Genomic DNA, 21,415 nt, shown 5'->3' with positions numbered 1-21,415 from the left:
ATGAGAAATTGTGGATTCTGTCTTGTAGAAACTTAAAATAAGGAAATAGACTAAATAAACCTGTAGCATATACCCAAGTATAGAAAAATTAATTCTGAATAGCCAACATTTAGTAAAAACAAGGTCTACTTAAAAGATTTTGGCAAACTTGATGTTCAATTTTGCTGTAAATTTTTTTGTCAGTCATAATTCTTTCGGAACTCTTTTATCACAAAGTAGGGCAAACGAATAAAAGCTTTAAGCTATCTAAAATGAAAACAAGTTTATGTGAAGGTCTGCAGTCTGTCAATAATTTATATTTATATTAATTTATATGGCATAGCAAGGTAAGATGGACCAGAGGGTTTAAAAAGAAGCAAATCCATGCTATGTGATCATCTAAGGAAAAAAGGAGCACACCAAAAGATAAGATTGTCATTTAATACCTATACCTAAGAACAAATAACATGCAAATAAAATGTTAATTAGCTTGTTTGTTAAGTATTGTCTAATGCGCAATTCAATGCGATGGCTGAAATGCTGTGCTCAGACAAGATGGGGGACACTTCCAGAAGTAGTGAGGGGAAACAAATTAGACATTAGGGTTAACTACAGTCAAAAAGCCCTAGGCTGAATTGATTCAGTCTTTGTAGGTTAGTCTAAATTGAAACAGAAGAGAACAGATAGGTCTATTTGATTCAGGAAATGCAGCCACATGCCTGCAGTAGCTCAGGCCAGAAGCTGGGGGGTACTACAGCACACCTCTCTGGCTGTGTTTCCACTTCTTGTTCCTGCTGCTTCCAAAGTCTCTGGGATTTGAAGTCCAGAATTACAACAGTAGGACTCAGCAGGGTTTCTCATCACTTCCTGTGTCCAGGTGCCTCTGGGATTTGTAGTCCACAGTTGCAGCCAGAAATAAGTTTGAGCAGGGGAAGGGGTGTTTAACCCCCCTCCCTGGCCCCAGACCCCAGCTGGTTTGCCTGGGGGGGAGCACCTTCTGCCCCACAGACTGGGTTGCATCCCCAGTTGGGTTCCCCCCCACCCTTGTCAGCCAGCCCTCACTGCTCTGGCTAGAGAGCTGAGGGACAGGGCCCAGCCCTGCTCTTGGGAGCAGACAGCATATCCCAGCCCAGGGCTGAAAAGCATCCTGGGATGCTGGGGGACTGATTTAACTTGAACCAGGAAGGGGTCTGGGACAGAAGATTCATAAAGGGGTTTAACCCAAATCATTTAAGTCTGACAGTGCATTCAATCAGGTTCATCTTAAACCAGTTTTAGCCATTTTGAAACTGGTTTGTGTGCATTGAGGTTTTGTTCTGTTACAGGTTTAAACCAGTTTCTGATCACTTAAGCCAGTTTAACTTCTATCCCTAACCTAGGAGGAAAGACTTCTCCTCTAGATAGTATGCCCAATGCAAATTCACTCTGATTCTGAGATATATAAGAACTCTAACACTGGTATTTGAGAAGCAGGTCACCCACTTAGAGTAGATGTGCCTCGGGTGATCAGGAAAAGAGCATATCATCTGGTTTCTATACAGATATTTTATTCTATACAGATATTCTATTTATGTCCCAAACACAAAAATAAATTTATCTGAGTTTCACCAAATATTCAGATGAGGCATGCTATGCAGACTGCACATTTTGCCTTACTAATATTCCCATCTCTGTTCTTAATAATCCTGTGTTAAGACTATATGCATGAAAAACTAAATGGAAGAAGTGCCAGATGTCATGTCTGAGTTTTACCTGTCGGTTAGAGTGCCAACGCCAGCAAAGCAAAAGACCATAATAACTTAGTAAGGACACAGGCCATAAAGACCACTCAGCACTAGTAGCCTTTATTTCTTTGCTAAAAGAAGCATTACAATTGGAGTTTGTTAAAAGTTGTTCTCTACACTTAGAAGCTTGTTGTCCGCAATGATAAGTCTTGCAGGTGCCAATCACAAGGTTGACCTTTTATACTTGCTGAGGGCAGCCAGATGAATAATGTATCTAGGTCAAATGAACAGGTATCTAGGTCGCTTGAATATGCATCTAGGTCACTGTGTAGGAACATAACTGGCGGTCAGTAAATATTCACAATTGGCATGAAGTGATTGGTCACTGCTGACTATAAGAGCAGATTCCCGCCATGAAGCGGAGAACTCTGAGCACACCAAGGAGACACAGTCAGCAGACTGGCCACCTGAAGACATCTCCCCACCACCGACCTTCATTTTGGCGTATTCGTTTCTCACCAGTTCGTCTGTCCTTCTCGTCAAAGAGCTCTCGGAAGTTAACCGATCGAAAGTGCATTATAATTTTTCCCTGTGCATGAGCTGTTGACCAGTTCTGGGACTACTGAGTCAGGCAGCCGCACCTAGCCTCCAGGTTACAAAGCAAAGGCTCGGCTCAGGAACCCCATGAACCAACAGACCCCTTTAGACCATTCTGTTTTATGCACTGTAACTGAACAAGTCAGCTATCCTGCCTACGCTGCGACCATCAGTAGTGTAACTACAATAAACCTTTCATACAACCAATACGCTTCAAGCCGCCTGACTCCTATTCGCCGCTACTCCCCACCTGTCCGGTCATCTATCCCTTCTGCGCCAAGCCGGTCATGCTGACCCGCAGGTCAAGAGTATACCGCAGGCTCACAGGTCAAGGGTATACCGGTTACAAGGTGCAACACCAGAGAGGGAAAAAAACACTCCGAGGACCTCAAGTGCAGGTACTGAAGGGCAAGGAATTTCTGGATGCTAACTCAATTCACGGTCTTAGTTGGAGAAGTTATAGAGAGTTCCCCATTAACCACACAGAGATGTTTTGAGGAAGGCTGCAGTAAATAAGGAGGTGAAGGTGGACAACTTGTTAGTAAACTAGAAATCCTAAACAGAAATTGTGTGAATCTATCTATTTATATAATGGGTCACCAAGTTCAACCTTGATTTGATAGGTAGTGGCTTCCCACCTATATTTTGAAGAAAAGTCTCTTTTAGGGCCACAACTGCTAATATCTGCAACAGTAAAGGCACATATTCCTAATGTTTATTGTGAGCTCCAAATCAATAATTAGCATTAAATAAAGGATTTTTATTTGCTTGTCTTAATGTGCTACTGTGAGGTATAAATCAGAAATCTTGATCATGACAAATTACTCACTTTTATACATCTCTGTGTATAAGTCAGGGTCCCCGACTTCCCAAAATGAGAACGTACATATTGTAATTCAAAAGTTTAAAAAACATTACAAGCTGAAAACATTATGACATCCGGGGGGGAGAATACTATCATCTCAAAACATATTTGCAGCAAAATGAAGAGTTTTATCTAAAGCAGGACCAAAGAACTTTGCTTTATGTTGCTTTCAGGGCTTCACTAGAGCAGCAGTGACAGATTCTGTGATACAGAAGATGTACTAAGACTTAACAAAGAAAACCAATTTTAGTGAAGTTCATAGCTGCTATGAGAAAATAGTGACTACAAACGTTAATTAAAAATAATCTTAGAAAACAAACACAAAACAATATGTTTTAAAAATAATACTTGTTTAATATGTGTGTGTGTGTATATAAATAGACACATATACACATATGATATGGGCACACATATCCACACATAAGCATATGTAGGGATTATTGTTGTTTTGTAGAGTGAATAACTGGTGTCACTATTACATTTATACTACATATAAATAGCTATAAAATATATATGTTTACATATACACACACTTCTTAAACAATCATGCCTATGCTTTCTTAGTTCAGGATATGATTAATGCAGTCTATCAGAAGCCAGATGGTGCAAAACCAGAACTATCAATCAAAATGAAAAGACCACTGAGTGCTATCCACAATGATGTGTTCACAAATGGAAATTCTGTTCATAGACCCTAACCCATAATATGTAGAGGAAGCCATAAACATAGTTGCACTGTCCCCAAGGAACTAGCCGACATGGCTCATGCTTTGTTAGGCTAAAAAGCTAGAGAAGTAATATTCATTGCTTTGGGATCTGATGGAAGAAGTCTTTGCAAGCCCAACATTATGTACTTCAGATAAAAAATTAAAACTCGGTTCTATAATGATTGTAATAATGTCTGCACTGATGACAGTATCTGTCAAACTGTCCATTTGCCATTTGATTTAATATGGGATACTGCCATACATTAACAAAGCAGCTGCCACTTTCTGTCTGACACATGAATTGGCATCTAATATCTCCTGTAAATGTTCTATAAAAGCTAAGTTTGGGGCAACCTATGTGAAATAACAATGGATTATTTCTGATGAGATTTTGTACCAAACAAGCCTTTTATAAATGAAAAGGGAACATTGTAACTATAAAAGGCATTTAAAGAGCACAATTTAACATACATGAGCTCAATAAATGAGGCTCACACCTAGACCTATTAAAGGGGACGTGAAAAAGGAAGAACAGCCCTTAGTATGCACACATCACATGTGCTCACAAGTACATGTGACGAGTATAAGGCACATACACATAATTCATATCATCTACTGTACATATATATGCATATACCAGGGCAATCAGGGCATGTGAAGGGCTAGCTGCATTCCAAAGTAAAAGAAAATATGTAATATGTAAACAAGAATTGAATGTAAAAAGCAAAAGTGAATGCTTTTTTAAAATAGCATTGGCAAAATGCTGGTATGGTAATATAATCATCTCTTTTATGTTAAGGCAGTATATATATTTTAGCTGTAAGGTGATACTCTGTGCTGCAGGTACCTCGGGAAATTTGTAGACATGACAAAGAATGTATTGAGATCAACATCACAGGCACAAGATTCAGCAATAGGGATGTACTGCAAAGTACAGGCCAAACACTCAGGTTCACCAAAACATGATGCTTTCTAAGCATTTCAGAACTTCTATGTGTAAGAAGGTGGTGGTATGGTCAGCTAGAAGAGAATGGGACCAGATAATCCAGCCATCAATAAATTCTCTGGCCCTGCCCAGAGCTGGACTCTATGCAGACTTCCCTCAGTCCTATTTCTCAAGTTCCTCTTACAGCAGAAAAAGGATCTGCCATTATTATTGGTGTAAAGTTTAAGGGAAAAATGGATGAAAGTACAGATGATATTTGTTTCTAAAATGTAGGTTTAAATCATATTAGAGTCAATCATGAATAAGATCTTTGAACTAATCAGTATTCCAACGTGGACTAAAATAAATTTCTAACTTCTAAGGCAGGCTAAATGGAAAGTGAAGTCGTTAATTTAACTGCCTCCAGCATGTCCTACCTACCCTTTAAGTAAATATCCAAAGTTGTCAGTGCTTCACTAAAAACAGAATAAGGATACTTTTCCACACCTGGTCACTACTTAAAATGAGAACTTCTAATGACACTACTGAAGGAAGGAATTTTCAGTAAGAAGCATGCTTCCTAGAGAAACAACACTGGATTAAGTAAAACTAATTATGTCAGAGTACTCTTTTACTGGAGTTTTATCTTTTGAATAAGGTACTGGCAATTCATGTTTACTAAAGACTCTGTGGCCTTTTCTGGAGGTCTAAAGTACAACATAATCAAAATTTCAATTTGACAGACAGGAGCTGCAGAAGGGCTCATCAAGCTAAGTGAGAGGGCAAAATAGAGCAGATGAACCACAGCGACAAAAAGTGCAAAGTAATGCATAGGGAAAATTAAGAATTAATAATATGTGCAGTGGTGGATTTTAAACTAGCTGTAACGACTCAGGACAGAGACTTTGGAGTCATTGTATATCTCTAAAAACATCAGCTCAACATACAACAGAGACCAAGAAATCTAAAAAAAATGTTGAGCATCATTAAGAACAGACGGGAAAACAAAAATATCATCGTGCCACCATACAAATCCCTTGTGCATTCACATCTTGAAGATGCATAGTTCTGGTCTTTGCATATCAAAAAAGATGTGGTAGAAGAAGAAAGGGGAAGGAGAAGGGCAATCAAGGTACTACAGCATATGGCCCATGGGCTGGATCTGGCCTGCACAGCTGGGGCATTTGGTTAGCAGCCTTGATGGGGGAGACCTTCCCGTGGCTGTAGTGAGAGCTGGGTGCTAGAATCCCAGCAATACTGAAGGAAGAAGCCTGACACTGCAGCTTCTTCCCACAGTAACAGCCAAGTGCCTAGGATATTGGGCCTCTTCCTATAAGGTCCCAGACTAGAATGGATCAGGAGTGGGGGGAGGGGGGCAAGCTGAGAGGCCAGCCATCCACCATTTATCTGGCCCATGGTCTGATCCCATGCCACTCATCTGGCTGGCAGGGCCAGACAAGTTTGACACCCCTGCTCTAAAGTATCCCCTTCCTGCCACTGTCAGAAAATGGACAATGAGTCTGACCCAGTATGGCACTTAAGTTTAGTCTCTGTCAACTCGAGTAATTACCTTTTGTCTACCTAAAATCCTCCTTAAATTTTAAATAGATATAGTTGCTACCCAGATTTTAGCCTTCATCCTGTCCCATGCCAAAAAAGTTCTGATCCAGGTGTGGAGGTGCATTAAGCCAAGCTAGCTTATTGAGTTGCATGTCACAGCAAAAGCTACTGAGCATTTATGTAGTACCTCATATTAGAGGTACAGACTTAAATGTGCCATAGCAATGACACATTAATGCACATGTAGACCCTGCCTCAGAGTCTAATACAGTTTAGAGACTGGGCACTGATATAAGTCGGGCTGAATTATGCCCACTTTGTAATAGGAGTCTGCCAATTCACCTGAATCCAAATAGTTTGCCAAAGCTCCTCCCACTACTCTCCCTGAAGGACACAACTGACTAGGAAAGAACTCTACTGCATCTATCTCCCAAGACACATGCTCAAAAGCAGAAATGTTATAGACATAATAATATGGGTGGGGCTTTGGTTGTGGGGAGGGAGGTGGGGGCAGGACCCACGAGCCAGGCTAAGGTACCCTGGGGGCTAAGATATGGAAGTCAATCACTTAAGATTACCTGTGCAGAACAGATAAAGCTAGAAGGATGACTGGACTATTCAGATGCTCCTTCCTCACCTACAGTTCAAAGTCTAGCATTTGAGCTCAAGTTAGGATAGTAAGATGAGCAAAGTGAAGAAAGGTAAAGGGGTAGAATACCCCTTTATAAATGCTATGCAGAACTATTTTTTCTTTTCTTTACTTTTAGTCTAGTTAAAACACAAAAAATAAGCCACCAGTTTCCCATGGTCATTTTAGTACATTTTGCCTTATTTTTTCAACTGTATGGTAATTAAAACCGTCATCTTACTTTCTTCTTGTGGCCCTAATGAAATATCATATAGTAGAAGTTATAATAAAAATCAAAAACACTAGAAGAGTGCTTTCCCTGCCAAGGATAAAATGAGAAAAATGAAAGATATAATTAAACCCAATATTGATTTTTTTGTACCTTAGGAAAATCTGATCAGATCCTTTGCTGGACTATCTGTAAATTTTGACTGTTTCTGGTTAAAATCCTATAGCAATTAGCATACTAAAGAAAACCTTGATTCAGAGATTTTCAGTTTCATATGGAAAGACTTTAAATGTTTAAACAAGCCCAGAAAAGTTTAGTCATTTGTTAAACAGTGGGCTTTTAATACATTCCTGGAGCTTGAACGAATCTACATGGTACAAAAAATTATCCTATTTTACAAATGAAAAGTACCTCAGCATCACATCTTCCATGATGCTACTCAATATAAGGCTAAGTTAATTCACAAAACAATGTTTTACAGAAGAGCTCCAAGACAGATGAAAAGATCAGATATTTTGCAATCCTAGTACTGACATATGGAATCAGAGGAAACAACCTGTTTTACATTTCTGTGAGAAAAAGTCATTAAGAAGTTTTAGTGAATGTGACAGATATAAAATTAATGGAACATTCTTGGTCAGCATAAGAGGCGAACTTATTTTTTTTAATTTTTTGAAAATAAAAGCACAGACAAAATTTGGGTAATGTTGGTGAAACAGGGAAACAGATAAGACATAAGTTATCACATCCTGTTGCATGCTTCTCAGAGTTGACACTTGGGTGGGCAATCTACATAGAAAACTACTCCATGGGAAGAAGAAAAAAATGAAGTCAATATCAAACCTCCTATTTATTTTTAGCTTACCACCATTACCCACATTTTTGTGCTGATCTCTGACATATGTCACAGAAACCACGTTTCTCTCTACCTTCAGGCCTAGGGATAGAAATTACACAAACAGGTATAAGGTTATTTGTACACATACCTTTTCATGCTGCAACGTGCCAGAGATCTGGTGCATCAGAGCAGACCTGATTAATTGGTTCCAAAGCGCACTGCCACCATTTTCAGTGCTGATGCACCATTAATACACATGGATGCAAAGCAGTGCATCATACACACATCTAAAAATGTCCTAAGTGATCAGAAACCAGTTCAAATCAGTAACACAACAGAAATCTAGTACATATAAACTACTTTCAAAATGGCCAAAACCATTTTAAGATAAACCTGCGTGGATGCAGTATCTGATCTAACTGATTTAGGTTAAATTGGTTTATTGGATTTCTCTCCCAGATCCCCTCCAGATCAAGTTAACTCACAGTCCTCCAGCCTCCCAGGATGCTTTGCACCTTCCCCACAAACTTCTCCTCACAGGGTGGGCTAGCTTTAGCCCAAACTGTTTACTCCAGCCAAGCAGAGAGGTGTGCTTTAGCACACCCCAGCTTCTGGCCTGGGCCACTGCAGACATGTGGATGCGTTTCCTGAATCAAAAGTGAATGTCTGTTCACTTGTTTATCTGTTCAATCTGTGCAGCTTAGACTAACCTGCAAAGTTCGAATTGATTTGGCCTTGGGCTTTTTGACTGGCAGTACTTAGCCCAAGAGAGAGATCTGGTATGTGATGATTCCGTATACTGCATTTCCTTCCCTCCTACAGGTAGTATTGAGTTCAACGCCTACCGTAATCCCTTGGCAAAGCACATGAGAAAGGGGAAGATAACAGAAAACCAATGAAAACATGTTTCTGAAGGTAACAACTGAAAAGCATGAAGAGAGAGAGGATGAGGGAGGGAGCACACAAGAGGAAGAAATAAAACAAAGAAAGTAATATATAGGAGCAGACCAGGGACAAAGAGATGATGTAAGGGAAGGAGAGAATGTGATTTAGAAGAGAAAAACAGTATAAAATAAAAGAGGAAGAGACTGCAGTAAACTACTGGAAAATTTATCCAGGTCATAAAGAAAGCTAGAAGGTGAAAAGGAGGGCTTCTTTAAAAAACAAAGCAGCTATTAGGAAAGGAGAGGAGAGGAGAAAGAGAGTGGTCTGATTAATTTCCAAACCTACCTACTTAATAATCGCAGATCAATGATATAATCCAATCCATCTCTTTGCCAATGCAAGAGTAAAGAGAACATACGTTTCACTTTTCCCAGAATGGCCCTATTTCTTCATGTGCTATCCAGGCTTCCAAGGAACTTAATAAAAAGGAAATGCCTTGTTTTTCCTCTTAATCAAAATGCTTTTTGCAGCAACAAAACGCTTGTTCAAGAAAATTTGGTATATCGGATAAAAAATGTTCTGTTTACCAGGAACAAGTATTCCAATGGAAAGAATAATGATTGTTGTTTTTAAAAGTGAAGAGAAAGGTCAAATGTGACTACTGTTTTTCATACTTTATTAAAATGTCTAGATTATTCATATCTCATTTAGAGCACACTAAAGGCATATCCAGTTCTTAATTCATTTTCTCATATACCAATATAATAAAGCCTTCTGATTACTTTTTTTTCTCTTCTGAATTCCCTTATATTTGTCAAGATCCTTCTGGGAATAAGCTGCCTAAAATAGAAGACACTATATTGGAAACAGCCCCACTCAAGCCCTAGTGATGAAGACTGCTCTGTAAAGTACAAGCTGTGAATATGGAAGCAAGTCACTTCAGCATATTTTGCTAAGATATAAGACTATAAATCCTAACAGTTTGCTGTCTACTATCATTATCCAGGTCTCCACGTATTACTGCCTTTCAGGTTTCTTCCACCCACTGTTCCGGATTATTCTTGCACACATCTTTCAATGCTTCCTCTCATTTATTATTTTCCCTTTTGGAGGGTTCTCCTTATTATTTCTCAATTCTAAGTGGTTTTGTTTGTTTGCTTATTTTTAATTCAACTTCCGCCCAGTATAGAAAAATCTATAAAGTTCATTAAAATTCTGCTTGTACCATCTCGAAGATTATTAATAAAGACATGTAAATAAGCAGCTAGTGTTTTCTTCACTACTACATTGACTTTAAATTATTTATCTTTATCTTGGGTTGGGGACATGAAGCCTGTTTTTAATGCACAGTATTGGTGATGAGACTGTTTCACAAAAAGGTTTCTTGCTTTTTATATTAAAAATCTGTTCCTCCTAAACAAAAAGTGAAAAAGGTCCATGATGAGCAATAACTGAGACAATCTCAAATAATTTAATTATGAATGGATAGTGACTTCTTTTTTAAAATTCTGTGATTAACTGCTAACAGTTGTTGCTGTGAAGTTTCAATCATAGCATCAAACTGTACACACTGCATATTCTTAATTCTATATTTACTAATATTTATCAATATTTTTACTCATTTTATATATGTATTCATCTGATTTGCAAAATAAATTGTACAACAGTAAACCAACCATTTTTTTTCATTAATTTGGACTGCAGGACATATCTGTAATTAGTTTATGGAACTTGTTTTTTTTTCCTTGAAATTTCAATTACAGAATTAAATCAACTATTCAAAAGGCAAGCGAGCCTTCTTACTGTATATTTTGTTACCTTTTCCATTCCCTGGAAAATCCCACATGTTGCTTACAATATGAACAACCATTTCTAAAACTTCCATATAGTTGTCATCTGTTTTGTGTCTGATGTCAGGGGATAGAACAGAGGTGGGCAAAATGGCAGATCTAGCCAATAGCTAGACTCCGTCTCACAGCAGCTCCTACCCAAGTCGCTGTGGCTGGTTTCCATGGAGATCCCAGTAGCGGCAGTGCTGTGACAGTGTGGGACCAAGGTTTCCATAGAGACCGCCGCCCCAGCAGCACTGATAGGGTGTGCAGCTGTGTGCGGAGTTGCTGCTCTGGGGCAGGGATCTTGCGGCGGTGACAGTGTGGGAACTGGAAACCAGGGAGAAAGGATTTCTATTACTGTCCAAAATCATACAATTAAATCATAACCTGAAAACGTCGAAACAAGGGAAAGTATCTCAAAAGAAACTGCCTTTTTTTCCTGCTTCAAAAATACGATCTGCGGATCCATGCAACTGCCACTGCATATGCATAATGATAGAACGTACAATTAACACTATAAAAAACACTTCTCTCTTCAGGAAAAAAATATTTAAATGTGAAAGGAGTACTACCTATTGTATTTTGTAGCAATTCTAAAAGGGGCCTTTTTTCCAGTATTTAAATCTTCAAAAAAAGTCAGGATTGGTTGGTGGCCATTCAAGCTGTGATGATCATTTCTATTATATGAGAGTGACTATATTTCCTGTGTGACAAAGGAGTAGGGCTGTATGGATTAGTGAAGTATGCAGGCCTTATCAGTTACCTATACTTAATTATGACTAGGTTCTTATTGTCAACCAACTTCTTTTGAAATTAAGTGTTGTATCAATACTTCCAATTGTACCAGATATAACGTGGTACTTTTCAAATAAAAAACTTATTTTTATGGAACAACATAGTACTCTAGGAATAGAGTTACTTTGTCAAGATAACAAGTATGAATAGTGCTTTATTAGAACAGTTATTCCTCTGGTACTTGGATGGTCTATCATGCAGGCAATGTTATTCTAAAGTGCACACCACTCAAAACTGCAGATCCCAAGTAAAACATTTCTAAAGACAACTAATACAGAATCATAGGCAAATCACATGGGGCATAGTGTTGAGGAGTCAGGTAGTAGCTGCACCTTGGAAGGGTGTTTCTGCTGGGAGAAAAAATTATTGGTAAGAGTCAGGTGTTTCTTTGGTGAAGTCCTCTTAATTTACAGGAAATGTACACATAGTTCTGTACCCTTGAATATACTACAAACAAACAAACAAAGAAAATCAGGCAGATTCCTCATTTAGAAACCCAGGTCAATATTATGCCCCAAAATAATATTCTTTTGGCTTCCTTCCAGATTGACGCTTCTTGTATTACAAGAATTCAAGATGATTCTGGATTTAAAACGACCCCCCTTTGTAATAATTAGATGCATTGCATGGAAAAATGTATAAATTTGTTATAATTTAACAAACTTAATCTAAGTATTGTGGAGTCATCTTAAATTCATTCCCCCCACTGCTGCGACGGGGCAAGCAGTGGCAGGAAGCAGGCAGTGGGGAAGTCAAGTAGCCTGACCCCTGCCCTTGCCTTCCAACACCTTGCCTCATTATGCCCGTTCCCCCCACTACTTGCCCCCCATACTGCCTGCCGTGCCCTGGCTCCCCTGAACTTGCCTCCCTTGGTACATGCCATGACCTCAGTGGTGCCTGAACCGCCTGTCTGGCCCCCCCCACTTCCGTCTTCTCCTCCCCACAGCCTCTGCCACTCCATCTGCCCCCGAACTTAAGGTGTCTGCTCCCCCTGCTACTGCCCTCCTCAGCTACTACCCCCTCTCTCCAGTTTCTGTCCATGGTCAGCAGTGCCTGTACCCCTGCTGCCTTCCCCTCCCCATGACCTCTGCTCCTGGCTTCCATCCCATCCTTCCCTTCACTGGTCCTTATCCTCTGGCTCTTCCATGGCTCCATGCCAAGGCACAGAGTACTTGGTTGCTCCAGCACCAGCCTGGCCATGCAGCAGCTGGCCATGAAGCAGCTGTCACCACCGTCATATGCCCAGGCTGAGGCTGGAGCAACCATGTGCTCTGTGCCCCAGGCTGGAGCCCTGCTGGAGTTGGAAGGTAAATGGCAGCGACAGCAGGACAAGGTAGAGGTGGTGGCAAGGTAGCAGCAGTAGGGGGTAGAGGATGCAGGTGGGGGGGGGGGTGAGAAGTGGCTGTGGCTCCAAACCTGACCCCAAGTCAGAGCAAGACATGCAGCAGCTGTGTGCCTTCCCTTCCCAGCCACATTTTACTCAAATCCAAGACTGGACCTGTTTCCCCCTTTTGCTATATATAGAGAGGAAAAACTTGTCTTGGATTTGCGTAGATGTAATACTACAGGTTCTGGCCATATACGGACATTCAGTTTCTCTTGGGAGAGGCACTGCTCTCTCACTAGTAACCATGAGTGCACAGATATTTAGGATTTTTCTCCCAGAAGTAAACAACTGCTCTAGAGCTAATCTGAACATGTAGCCTTTCCAATAATAACATAATTTTGCAGAAGTTTATGGGAGTGCACCTGCATACCTTTTGTGTATTAGGCCCTGATGCATATATAAAACTCTTCAACTTTAAGTAGTTTTGACCCATTAACTTATTATCACAGTTGTTTTAACACCTTTAACAGACAAGGTCACTAGTTTCAAAGACCAAGAATCACGAGAGAGAGAAACACCAGGAAGGCTGAGTATTGTTTACAGACAGGTAGGCTGCATTTTTATTCAGTACAACACCATGTCATAAACATGGAAAATAAAAGCTATAATAGCAATTTTTCATGTGATCACATGCTTTTACATTAAATAAAGTATTACAAGTGACAAGAGTATAGCTAAGCCTAAATGAAAGCTCTCTCTCCATAACATACTTGTGCACACAATTTTTAAGTTTGTTTAAGGCTTTACTCGCCTCATAAGAGCCTTATGAGCAGGGTTTTCCATTTGCTGTGGAAAAACCATGGATTGTTTTCCTTTAAAAGGAGAAAAACATGGAAAACCACAGCTTTCCACTTGCAGGCTGGCAGAGTTCCAGCCTGCAATGGACTGCTTGGGGTGGTGGGAGTGGAAGGAGGCTGATTGGACATAGAGGGCGCAACATGCACATGTCAGCATGGCTGGCAATACAGCCCCAGGCAGTGGTGAAGAGCAGCTCCCCCAGCTGCCTGCAGGTAAGTCTATGGGGGGGGGGGCATAGGAGATGCATGGAGGCATGGGGGAGGCACAGATTAAAGCAGTGGAAGCAGCTCATGCCAAGCCTCTACAGTGAAGGAGTGGGTCAGGATTGGCAGCTGGGGTTGGGGGCTCTGTACAGCCAAGGTGGTACATGGGGCCCAGGGCTGGGGCAGGAACGTATGGCCACAGGGCCCAGCCAGATAGCAGGATGGAACCACGGGTGGCTCCTCTGGCAGGGATGCTAGTGTGGGGCATGGTTTCCCACTGCTGCACATAGTCCTGGGGAGGGGTCAAGCGCATAGGCAATGCACCAGGGGACACGGGGGTGCACATACTCCCCCAGATTTGTGCACCCACAGTGGAGCATGGGACTGCAGCCTGGTCTAACTGGCACTCGGCCACTTTCACAGCCCAGCAGGTGGGAGCCAGCACAGGAGGGTGGAGTGGGTTAGGAAGATTTGTTGCTGCCCCACCACCAGGACCCTTGTTCCAGTTGCACCACTACAGAGTAATGCCATGCTGCCAGCAGCTTGAGGAAGAGGAGACAGGGGCGGGGCGGGAGGAGGGAGGGCATGCTGTCCTTGCCACCTCTCACCACCAGCCACTTAAATATTTTAAAAAGCAGGTAAATGTATTAGAGACATATTCCAAAAGATAAGATACCCTTAAATAAGTTTCCTAAATCTTAGCAAGCCTAAATAATGTACGGATGAGAGTCCAGAAAAGATATGCATAATACCATTCCCAGCACAAAGACTTACTCTTCTGCATGGCTGGTTAATGACCAGCTTGGCAACATGGGCTTTTTCTAGCTAAATCTCTTCTCGTCCCCTGGGTGTATCACATGGCCAAAGGATGAAGCCATAACACTGCAATGTCCCATTATGGTGTCCAGTGAGAGCCAATGTGAACTAATTTCCTATCCTGATCTCTTAATGGCTCTGAACAACTCTTCTGGCTCTATTCTACCCTCTTTTGTTCACCCATTTGGTATAATGGAGAGAAAGTCTCAAACCTTTATCAAACTAGTCACACATCCTGAAGTTCAAACAAATCACAAGATGGTTCTTCACTGACTTCACCTTTGCAAAATCATAATCAGGTTTCTTTAGTCAAGCTCTGTCCTATACCATAAAAACAATCCCAGAAAACTGTTGGCCAGTACATATCAGCCAAAACCAAACTGAAGTGAAACTAAAATAAAGATGTATTTTTCAAATATCTGTGCAGTTTTGAGTAACATTAGTGCCTGCTTTATTTGTGATTAAAAATGTTTATGGATTATCAGTACTAGAAAGAAGGATTAAACTAGAAACTAACTTGATCTAGTCATAATATCTGCAGCTGGTCTTCCAGGTCCACTGTAACTAGGTAGTGGACTGCCCTGGGGAAACACTGCAATGGAAGAAATAAAAAGAAATTGGAGAGAGAGATTTTCCCTATAAACTTGCATTTCTCCTTGTGATCCCTTTGCTCCCTCAGGCGCTCATGCACACAGGTAGCATGCGTGAAAATGCCAAAAGGGTAAACCTTTGAGAGCTTCAAAATTCACTCATCAAGTAATTCTGCTACTTCTAATAATTAATAAAGGTCCTAAAACTGAGATCAAAAGGAAACATATCTAAGCATTTATATTCAATTCCATGTTGTCTGATGACTAATTTGTAAAGGAGTGCATAAGTCTTTGTGACTAAAGCCAAAATCATTTGAGGATACTTTGATATAATGCCACAAAGGATATGAGCAGGAAGGCAGCAGAACTTGCAAATGGCTAAGCTCCATTAAAAGTGCTAATAAAAGAATAATGGAATTTCCTTGTACTATGAATAAAAAGTGTTTGGCACTGGAGAATTTAGACAAAAAGAAGAGTATCAGAGCTTCTGGTTCCTCTGTTGCTTTTCTTTATTAGATCTTAATTGATCTACTATTACATTTACCTTAAACTGTTCTAACCTTAAAAAGCAATATTCCCCTCAGAAATCCTGTCACTCTAATTTCCTTTCCTATTAACATTTATCAATTTCCCCCAGTCCTGAACATCTGTACTGTCAGACTAGACATATGATGCTAGTCTTTCTATAAAGAAGAGATTTCAACTTAATTTAATCTGAAATGATATATTCCACAATTTTAGCAATTACATATCTACTATTTGAAAATGCTTTTCTAAATTGTAAGTACTCGAGAAAATTGGTTACTATGGAAATATTGCAGCAACAAACTACCTGAAATTCTTCAGTCCATTTATGAAACAGTTCTTCATTTCCAACACAGTTATCAGCTGCATAGCACAGTGGTTCCCAAACTGTGGGCTGTGACCCCAAATGGGTTCAAACGTCAGTAGATGAGGTCATGGGATGGAGGGCTGTGGGTTGGGAGTGAGGGGCAATGCTGAGGAAATAGGGCCACGCTGAAGAAATGGGGCCATAAATGGGGTCATACTGAGGAAAAGTTTGGGAAGCATTGCCATAGCCGGTCATATCTTACCAGTAGGGATGCCTGGACAGATATACATCTGATCTAATACTTTTTTTATATACAAAAATTGAGCATTTTCCAAGTATGCAAAAACCTCCCAATATACAAAACAGCAATACAAGGAACACAGATTTCATATTTCTGAGGAACAGTTAAAAGTTTTAATGTACTTGCTTAAAAAGGCAAACTCTTGGATATATATTCAGATTTGGGAGGAGCTCCCTGTCAACATCTGCCAAACCACCCAATATTCTCCTTCAAAGTCTGCTTTTGCTTCTTTGCTGTGAGGTCTATAGAAACCTGACAACAATCAGGCTGTTGAATTTCTAAAATCACTCCTCCTCATGATCACCAATCATGGTCTTGTGCTGCTGCTTGTTCCCATGCCTGCATCCACCCACTGTCTCTTGACTTAGAATCTTAGGTTTTGGGAAACAGGCCATCGTTTCCCTTTAATGTTTATAATACAGTACCCCAAATCTTAGCATCCTGGGTCTATGACTAGGATTCCTAGGTACTACAATGATACAAATAATTAACAACACTGTGTGTTTTCTTCCTTAGAATACAGTGAACACCGTGTTAAAGCAACCTTCTCCACCGATGCCTCCAGAATCAATAAAATTCAGGGCTACAACTTAGTTCAAGATTTAATTGGCATAACAGGCTAAAACCAACACACTCAAGAGTTTGATGCTATAAACAAACAAAAAAAAAAAAAGGTTCATACTAAGGTTATTTTATAAGGTTTGGTATCAATCTGTAAATTACTTTTTCAAGAGATCACTCTGAGATTTGGATCGCACAAATACTAAAATCAAGGAATACAGCCATGTGAGACTGAGGTGAAGAAATTCAGTGATACATTTAATACAATATCACAAAGAAAACAAAGATTCCTTAGAACCTTTCAAGATATTTATAACTCCCTTTACTCTTACACTAACCAGAAGATAAGGTTACCTCATATGACTGAGATAGTTCTTAACAAAAAAAGGCAGGTAGTGTATTTTTTCTTACCTTGTGATCATAAGGACGGTATGAATGAAACAGCTGGGATAGATCCTTTGTTCTTTGCTTTTTCTGTAAAATAACAATAATAAATCTATCAGAAAAATCAAAGGCAAAAGGAAAGGAATTGCACATTTAAAAAGATGAAAACATGAATAGATGTGTAATCTCCGAGTCATTAATGGACCTTCCAGCACAAAGCACACTTTATGCACAGTAAGGCTATTAGAACAAAAAGGGCATCATCTTAATAAAGAAAGTATCTGCATATCTGTGTAAGTGGAATGTGTAAGTATCTGGGATGTATTTTAGTTTCTTCATGAGAAGTCATTTGCAATGTTCTACAACATAGATAACTGTACTGTTAGGCTTCAGTCCCCACCAATAATCCTGCCTATAATTCTAGCATCTACTTACACTCCATTTTACAGTTAATGGAAATCAATTTAAAGAAAACTCATTTATTATTTTTATTAATGTTTTGGTGTTAATGCTGCCACATCTTGATTGTGGAGAATTAATAAATGCCATGATATTTAATACCAAGACAGAACAGAATCTTTCCAACAGCGGTAACAGAATTCTAAGAGAGAAAGAAACCAGCCTCTATGGGCTGAGTCTAACTTTGACTGAAATCAATTAATGACTTCAACTAATTTCAGTGGAAGTTAAGTACATTTTCTCAGGTGCCTCCAGCTTGACAAAATGGAGCTGATTAATTGCCTTAATATTTTTATACAGTGGCATGTCACAGTAGCTACAAATCCTATTATGAAAAGTTCCATGCTGATTCGAGGTGTGATGTTGCTCCTTAAGAAAGGGTGCAGCGCTGCATGCTGAAAGCATTGTAAGCAAAGGACAGCTACTTGCTACACCGGGGTGGACAATTATTTCGGCTGGAGGGCCACTTAATGAGTTTTGGTGAGCTGTCGAGGGCCACACACACAAAATCTTCCAGATTTACAAGATGTAGATACAAAACAAATCATATACTAAAAATCAAACATCTACTAAAAAATATTTAATTTTTTTTATTTCAAAAAATAATTTTTGTCCTGTTTCAAATTTTTTGAGTAGTGCATATAGAGGTGATTGCATAGTAGCTCAGAATAAAATCTTACTCATGCATGTTGTGTTTTTGTGCATTTGGGAGCTGCCCACACTAGGTCCTGGGAACTAGGCGGGGAGGAGGGGGGCAAGGGACACCTGTAGCAGTGCTCGCAAGGGCAACGCAGGTGTAGTCTGCCCTCCTCCCCCATCTGGCCTGGAGCTGTCCCTGCAGTGCTCACATGGGGCCAAGCCCCACCTGTTCCTGCCCAGGGCACCCCACACTGTACTTCCACCTGCCTCAGAACTGGCCAGCATGCACAGCTTCCTGGGGGGGCTGCTCCCAGTGTGGATGCAGCCACCTAGGTACTGCTCAGCACCTCCACCTCCAGCAGCTCTTCCTCCTCCTGCCCCTGTTGTGCTGCTCGAGGCGGCAAGTAGCGTGGGGTAGGAAGTGGCCATGGGGACTGTGCTGGGCACCACATGCCTAGCCATGTGGGGTGGGAGGTGAGCTACAGCTGGGAGGCTCCTGTCCCAGGACATGTCACTCCAGCTCCAGACCACCTTCCACCCACTCTGCCTGCCCACAGGTGGCTGCCCAAAAATTCCTAATGATTTCCCATAGTAGTATAACTATTATTTTCAGTTAAATTTAAATCCAGTGGCTTACAACTGAATTCTGTAATTCGAAGTGCTGGTACAAATTTCTGAAGGTACTGCAGCTAGGGTACTCAGGCCCTTTCTACACATGAAGCTAAAGGCACGATGGGATCTCATGCCCAATTCACACAACACGCCTGTTGCCATGCCATGTCTCCCCTGCTTCTGCATCTCACATGCACCAGCAAGCCCCCATAGCTGGGAGCCCCACACATCCCAGCTGAGGGGCTCCCAACGGGGGAGGGGGGCACCTGGGGCTGGAGGATCACTGAAGGGGCAATCCCCTCTGCCCTGGGGGTACAGGAAACCCCCAGAGTTGGAGGATCCCTGCAGGATCCTGCTATACATGTGTAAATTAAAGCTTAATAGCAACCAGCTAAAAAGTTAGTACACATTCTGAGGTCTAACTTTGCAGCTCTTTGGAGCTTCTTATTGTGTGACAGCTACTTTGCATGTGTAGCTGGTCTGCAGTTAATTGCTCAATTAAACCATTAATTTTACAATCCTGTAATATGTAAGGGGGACAGGAGCTTAGAATCACTAAAGACATCCAATGAATACCACTTTTTTTCCATGAGGTCAGTAAAAAAGCATTTTTTTTACTCAGTAGAACTAAAGGGTGAGTGGAATAAAAGGCTGTTGTTTCATTTGCTCTCTCTCTTCAAACAAGTATGGTGAATTTTGAGATAAAGTGGGGAGTATTTGTACAGCTGATTTTAATTAGCATAAGTAACACTGAATAAGATTCTAGCTGTTCCTCTGAGACTGCTTATGGGCTACTGGGCATCTCCAACATCTAGATTTTCAAAGCAAATTGTTGTTTTTGTTGTTTCTTTCTTTCTTTCTGTACAAGCCTATGCAGTGTAGCATCACCAAGGAAAATGTTTCCTTCAGTGTAGAAAATCTCTAACAGCATTAGTAGCAATTCTATTAATTTATTTTTTTTCCCATTCAGTTAATCAAATCTACCATTCTGGAATGTTTTCCTTATTGGTGCGCGCGCGCACACACACACACACACACACCGGTAGACTGCTGTATAAATATCCCCAAATTACTGGTAATGATAACATTTTAAAGATAGATCTGCATCGCCATTAACTGAGCTGCTTAAAATTATCATCTTGAAGTACTAGTATGCAAAAAGTAAAAGAAGAACGTCTTAGTTTGGAAATCAGAAATCTCTCAGATTTCAGGAACATAAAGAAAAAGTACATTTCTTGTTTATCCTCATTAGTGATAGTTCCTGCCTTCTCACCCCTGTGTTTTTCTTCCTTATGGATTGCATTTTATTACATTATTGTAATTGCTTTAAGAAAACCAATAAAATTATACAACAGAAAAGCTAGCTGCAGTTCTCTCACACCTGGCAAACTGCCATTGATACCCTGGTTAGACCAAGTTTGGCTGCCCTCTCTCACACACAGTATACATGCCATCTTTCCTTCACAGCATATATGCTGTCTTGCATTCCTCCATTAGAGGAAATTAAAGTTTCTTTCCTCACTCACAAAAGGTGGAAGTTAAGGTCACTCTAGGGAAAATAGAATTGTTTCTTCTGAGGAAGTATTAGGAGCTGCATAATTAAGGTTGTAAAGTCACACATGTACATCTGTGTGTGGGGGGAGGGTGTCTTAAAAAGAAAAGTATACTTTTTTCTTAGAGAAACAGAGAGAAAGAATGCATTATATGTGCTGATTGGTACTCATATTGTTGGCTACCCTTGTAAAGGTGCTAATGTACTACAGTGATGAGCTGCTATAAGAACCAAAACAGACATTAACAAAACAGAATGTACTCATTGCCTCAGTCTTATTTCATCAGTGCTCAATGGGACCTTATATATATTCAGATATACATGCGTGTACGCACATGCATTTGCACACAAATTAAATACTGCAGCTTTAATATATTTCCTATACAGTCACTCCAGTGACAATCACTTGTTATGCAGCTATTTCAAAATACATAGCTGATGTCAGGTAGAGCTAAAGCAGAGTGTATTTCTGAGTAAAATCCCAGTTGCTTTTAAGCCACTTTCCAAAAAATGAATAGATGAATTAAATAAATTAAAGCACAACACATAGTAGGGATCCACTGATAAAGATTTTTTTGGCTGACACCGATGGCTGATTATTAACCAGCCATATCAGCCCATACTAATTCAATATGCAGCCTGGCAGCTTGGAGAGTAGTGTTGGGCTGGTAAGTTGGGAGGGGGGGAGGAAGAAGGGATGTGGGGGGAGAGAAAGGG

General features: G+C 40.4%; 1 protein-coding gene across 3 annotated transcripts in view; it reads right to left on the bottom strand.

The window, feature by feature from the left end:
* Positions 1-21,415, bottom strand: part of CDKAL1 (CDK5 regulatory subunit associated protein 1 like 1) — a 658,258-nt gene that overhangs the window by 123,130 nt on the left and 513,713 nt on the right. For all 3 annotated transcript variants that reach the window (XM_019544002.1, XM_019543993.1, XM_019544000.1), the window contains one exon: positions 17,464-17,526. In XM_019544002.1, the coding sequence (XP_019399547.1) occupies positions 17,464-17,526 (63 nt within the window). The remainder of the gene's footprint in view (positions 1-17,463; positions 17,527-21,415) is intronic.

Source organism: Crocodylus porosus, unplaced genomic scaffold (assembly GCF_001723895.1).
Source record: "Crocodylus porosus isolate Cpor-Errol unplaced genomic scaffold, CroPor_comp1, whole genome shotgun sequence".
Taxonomy (NCBI): Eukaryota; Metazoa; Chordata; order Crocodylia; family Crocodylidae; genus Crocodylus; species Crocodylus porosus.
The sequence above is the reverse complement of the archived record's forward strand: the minus strand, read 5'-3'. Positions and strand labels throughout refer to the sequence as shown.